Source organism: Tympanuchus pallidicinctus, unplaced genomic scaffold (assembly GCF_026119805.1).
Source record: "Tympanuchus pallidicinctus isolate F22 unplaced genomic scaffold, pur_lepc_1.0 scaffold19, whole genome shotgun sequence".
Lineage (NCBI taxonomy): Eukaryota > Metazoa > Chordata > Aves > Galliformes > Phasianidae > Tympanuchus > Tympanuchus pallidicinctus.
Genome location: NW_026294710.1, coordinates 1,538,885 through 1,540,672, shown reverse-complemented (window position 1 = coordinate 1,540,672; position 1,788 = coordinate 1,538,885). Strand labels below are relative to the sequence as shown.

General features: G+C 64.0%; 1 protein-coding gene across 1 annotated transcript; it reads right to left on the bottom strand.

The window, feature by feature from the left end:
• Positions 1–1,392, bottom strand: LOC128079462 (PHD finger protein 7-like). Its single transcript, XM_052680695.1, has 4 exons — positions 1,361–1,392; positions 1,033–1,146; positions 759–877; positions 1–593 (listed from the first exon to the last, which is right to left on the bottom strand). Exons 1-4 carry the CDS (start codon positions 1,390–1,392, stop codon positions 1–3), a joined length of 858 nt encoding a protein of 285 aa, XP_052536655.1.
• Positions 1,393–1,788: the final 396 nt, after the last annotated feature.

Sequence of the window (1,788 nt, the reverse complement as noted above, 5' to 3'; positions counted from 1 at the left end):
TCACACGCGGGCCTCCCCTGGCCGCCCAGGCCGTTCCCCAGGGTGTGGATACAGGGGAGCCCTCAAGGACCTCCGTGTCACCGGCCTGGTGGTGCTCTGGGCGCTGTCCTGAGCAGCTGGAGGTGGTGTTCGCCTGCTGCCCTGAGGCCTTCTGGTCCGGCTCTGGGAACCTGCGGCCCGACCTTGCAGCGGGGAGCGGCTTCGTGTCCGGCTTGTTCCCCGCTGCCTGGAACGCCTTCTGCGTGCAGCCACTGTGGCTGCTCTGGAGGATCGCGATGAGCCCCGTCTGGTGGCTGGCTGTGAGCTGCTTTCAGCTCTTGGGGCTGCCGTGCGTCTGCTGCCACGGTGTGCTTGGTGCAGCTCAGATGCATCCTGATGGTCAGGAGAATGTGGGGGGATCGTCCCCTGTTCGGTCCCCAGCTCACAGGTCTGACTGCTGAGCTTTGGCGGCTGGGAGCTGTGTGATGGCCCCGATGCTGCCTGGCTGGTGGGGCCGGACCTGCTGTCCTCCGGTTCCTGGGGGCCGTGGGATGGTTGCAGGCCCTCCTGGCTGGCAGTGCTGGGCCCAGCACGCTCCGGGATGGTGCTGGCGGCTGTAAGGGGAGGCGGGAAGGTCAGCAGGATGGAGCTGTAGCCCTGGGTAGGGACAGGTCGCCATCCCTCCTGGGGCAGAGAGACTCTGGCAAAGCTGCCCTGAGCACCTGCTGCCAGGCCTTGCCTGGCCCCAGCGCGGTGCCACGCGGCTGATTGCCTCTTACCGGTACCCAGGCCAGCACAGCTGTCGCACTCCCACGTGGCTGTTGTGTTGCTCAAGGGGGAGCACTGTCGGTGAATGCCCTCAGCAGCGCAGGAGCTGCACAGGATCAGCTGCCAGGGCCTGGGGAAGCAAAGGGGTTGTGGCTGTGAGGACCAAGTGAGCAAGCGAGGGAGTCCCTGGCACAGCACATCTCTGGCGCTCCGCCCTTGCTCCCCCAGCCTGTGCTGAGGCTGAGATCCCCCGTGGAGCCTCAGCGAGCTGCTGTGGTAACTCACCCCCTTCTCTCTGCCTGCTCTCTGCCTCCAGGGTAAAGGCACCACCTGGCATCGCAGCGCTGGTGCCTCTGGAGGAGGGATTCATCGGAACCGTCGTCGTCCCATGTTGGTCTTCTACAAGAGAAGGGAGGGAAACTGATAAGCCCCCAGCGTCCCCAGCATCAGGTCTAAGGTTATCCCATCTCATCCACCCCAACGCCATTTTATAGCTTCTTCATGAAGCTGAGGCTTCATGAGACAGCCAAGGGCCAGGCCTGCCGAGACAGTGCCTGGGCAGGCCCGGCGCTTGCACCCTCTCATCTGCATGCTTGGACAGGAGGACACCAACCTGGCTGGGATTCGGATTCCCATGGTAGACATCACGGCACAGAATACTGCGTCGTCTCTGCAACTGGGGCACCGGAAGCACGTCGTGCCCGCATTCAATGCCTGTTTCTGCAGGAGAAGCACAAGCAGGGTGAGCGTGAGCAGTGCCTGGTGTTGCTGGGCACTAAGCACGCCTGCAGGGTGAGGAGAGGGCTCCCACCTGGACGCAACCCCGGTGGAACCAGGCACGTGTGCACATGGGGCACACCATGGTGTGATAGTCCAAGCTGCCCCTCACGGTCTCCTGGCAGATGATGCAGATGGTGTCTTCTGCTGGAGTTGTCACCGGTGTCTGTCGAGGGCGGTGCTCCCAACAGAAGGACCTGGGGGAAGACGGAAGGGATGGGTGGGCGCAGTGAGAAGCGCTGTGAGGACGGGGGAGGAGCAGGG

What these genes read in the sequence shown, in the direction of transcription:
- LOC128079462 (XM_052680695.1), bottom strand. Translation starts at nt 1,392, where the DNA reads ATGTCTACCATGGGAATCCGAATCCCAGCCAG. An exon ending in GGAATCCGAATCCCAGCCAG is followed by an intron (nt 1,147 to 1,360) that starts GTTGGTGTCCTC and finishes CTTCTCTTGTAG; the next exon opens with AAGACCAACATGGGACGACG. An exon ending in GAGCAGGCAGAGAGAAGGGG is followed by an intron (nt 878 to 1,032) that starts GTGAGTTACCAC and finishes TTGCTTCCCCAG; the next exon opens with GCCCTGGCAGCTGATCCTGT.